The sequence below is a fragment of the Patiria miniata genome, unplaced genomic scaffold (assembly GCF_015706575.1).
Source record: "Patiria miniata isolate m_02_andy unplaced genomic scaffold, ASM1570657v1 HiC_scaffold_11, whole genome shotgun sequence".
In the NCBI taxonomy this organism is placed as follows: domain Eukaryota; kingdom Metazoa; phylum Echinodermata; class Asteroidea; order Valvatida; family Asterinidae; genus Patiria; species Patiria miniata.
The window spans coordinates 309,492-312,212 of NW_024037049.1; the positions used below are offsets into that span (position 1 = coordinate 309,492).

General features: G+C 41.0%; 1 protein-coding gene across 1 annotated transcript; it reads right to left on the minus strand.

Annotated features, from left to right (window-relative positions):
• Positions 1 to 412: 412 nt before the first annotated feature.
• LOC119741251 (Bloom syndrome protein homolog) lies at positions 413 to 2,164 on the minus strand. Its single transcript, XM_038217005.1, has 3 exons — positions 1,637 to 2,164; positions 681 to 825; positions 413 to 523 (listed from the first exon to the last, which is right to left on the minus strand). The coding sequence occupies exons 1-3, from the start codon at positions 1,811 to 1,813 to the stop codon at positions 423 to 425; spliced, it is 423 nt and encodes a 140-aa protein (XP_038072933.1). The 5' UTR covers positions 1,814 to 2,164; the 3' UTR covers positions 413 to 422.
• Between the last annotated feature and the right edge of the window lie 557 nt (positions 2,165 to 2,721).

The following is a 2,721-nucleotide window of genomic DNA, read 5'->3' on the forward strand; positions in this document are numbered from 1 at the left end:
ATTCGAAGATGACAGCCAACATCTCCATACTAGTTGGTGTTGTGTGTTCGCAGATGGCTAATAAGTCCAATTCTAGCCAGGAAGTAGCCCAGGTTGGACGTCGTCTACATTGCATTGCGACTGACGTCCAGGGTATAACGTTTTCATGTCATTGCGAACATTTGATTTAAAGCATTTTCTCACATTTTTACCTTATAGAGGAAGCTCAACTGGCGTCAACATATTCCTTGTATCCCTAATCACTCAAATTCATGGTTGAGAAGTAATGAATATGTCCCAGGAATAAAATATTTAAGGAAATTATCCGCTAATTCGTGCTTCCGATTGTAAACATCTCGAACCGACTGCTCGTGTGAAGGCTTGCGCTTGCGTGCGCGCATGCGCGAAATGCGTAGCAACTGAATGGCTCTCACGCATGCGTATTAGAATTGTGGGCGTATGCAAGTGTGTTCGTCACGCCGTGAGTGTTGTTGAAGCAGACAAGCACATGCAAATTCAAGTTGAAATTTCCCTTCCGTAATTTCTGCAATAAAATATAACAAGATATCAGAAAATCTATACTGTACTAATTGTGTACGCTAATTTTTCCCAAAAGGTTTGAGTGGTTTCCCGCTTATTCCGTCAGAGAAAATTGTCTTATGGTCACATTCTGTGTTCAATGTGTTGAACAATCTTCCCACCTTCCTTGGTAGCATCATCAATTTCATCAGCTCGCATTATCGCGGCACACGTGACACCTCGGGAGCTCCACCTTTCTACCTGGTCGAGCATTAGGGACCTCAGTGGTGAAATGACAAGGGTGATGTGCTCTACATCAGGCTCTATCTGGAAAAAAAGAGATGAACGGTTCAGGTTTGCGCGGTCATGTTTTCTGTTTTAATAGTCGTAATAATACCTTCACTTCAAATTCTTCCATCTTAACTTTTCTAAAGAATTTTAGATAATTTTGCTATTAAATGAGGGTGATTTTATAATCATTAATGGGCAAATTTATAAGGATGATTTGTTTTAGGAAACTTCATTTCTTAATAAAGGATAGCACTTTTCATGCAATACCTTTCATTTCAGCAATTCAAATACAATACAAAGTTCTAGTACAGTAATATCGTTGTTACATAATCTCACAGAATGTTTAACTTCATTAATTAATCACGTTTGTTTTGGAAACACGGTTTAAAAATGTCCTCTGTATTTTTTCTCTACAGTTCTGATTTAATTTAAAGATGATAACGTTAGGCTATAAGCATTCACGCAAAAATAGACTCGCACAAATCTGGAACTGACAAATATTTGCTGTCGATAGGTCAAGTTAAAATAATGGTCACAAACATCAAATTTTCAAATATCGACGGCGTGTTTCTGGAAGATGGATATTCTGTATATTGAACATCGCACACAACAGGCACAATTTCTGTTCAGCAATTTCACCATGCTGGGAAGGTTATGTTTGAAAAACCTACACTTTGAATGGGAAATGGTTTTTTTCTTGCACGCGCGTACTGTCGGCGTTTTACATTTAATAAAAATAATAGGCCTAATGTCATTTTTTCGGTTGCTCAATTTGTAGTAAATAGAAAACACAAGTATTTATAAATTGAAAAGCTCATTCTAAAGTGTCTTGATGAGTGTTACTTACTTTGTCCATGATTGATGACAACCATCCGTAGCAATCACTCTTCCCAAATCCAGTGGGCAGAAGGCCGAACACATTTTTTCGCCTTTCTAAGACAGATCTTATGATCTGAATTTGCTCTGGCTTCAGATTGTACGGGACGCCACATTCCGTCATTACATTATTAATCGCCTCCTCCATCTTACAGAAATTCGATCAACTCGAGCAAACAAGTCTTGAGGAAATTCAGAAAGTCGCAACGTAACTTTTGTATGTCTTTTCTGATTCAACACTCACGGCCGGCGTGACGAACACACTTGCATACGCCCACAATTCTAATACGCATGCGTGAGAGCCATTCAGTTGCTACGCATTTCGCGCATGCGCGCACGCAAGCGCAAGCCTTCACACGAGCAGTCGGTTCGAGATGTTTACAATCGGAAGCACGAATTAGCGGATAATTTCCTTAAATAATTTATTCCTGGAACATATTGATTACTTCTCAACCATGAATTTGAGTGATTAAGGATACAAGGAATATGTAGACGCCAGTTGAGCTTCCCCTTTAAGGTAAAAATGTGAGAAAATGTTTTCAATCAAATGTTCGCAATGACATGAAAACGTTATACCCTGGACTCCGTCGCGTTGTACACAACGGAGGAGTCCACGTTGTACACAACGGAGGAGTCCACTGGGCTAGCCAGGAAGCTACAGTCCTACACTGGACACACTAGGTTGGGGGTGGGGGTGGACACGTAGGGAAGCATCTAGCTGACGAGATTTTCGTTGCTGTCGTTTCAGCTCAGCCTCCCTGATGCGACGGGCTTCGAAGCTTGATGCACCTTCGTGTGATAATCTTCTCCATGCCTTTCGATCATGGGCAAGTTCTTCCCAGCTACTCACATTGAAGTTGCATTGCTTCATGGTTGCTTTAAGGCAATCCTTGTATCTCTTGAATTGACCACCAGCCGATCTTTTGCCTGTTGTTAGTTCACCGTAGAAGATCTTTTTGGGGAGTCGATCATCAGGCATCCGTACTACATGACCTGACCAGCGAAGTTGAGCTCTCATGATCAAAGCACCTACACTGGGCAATTCCGCTCGCTTGA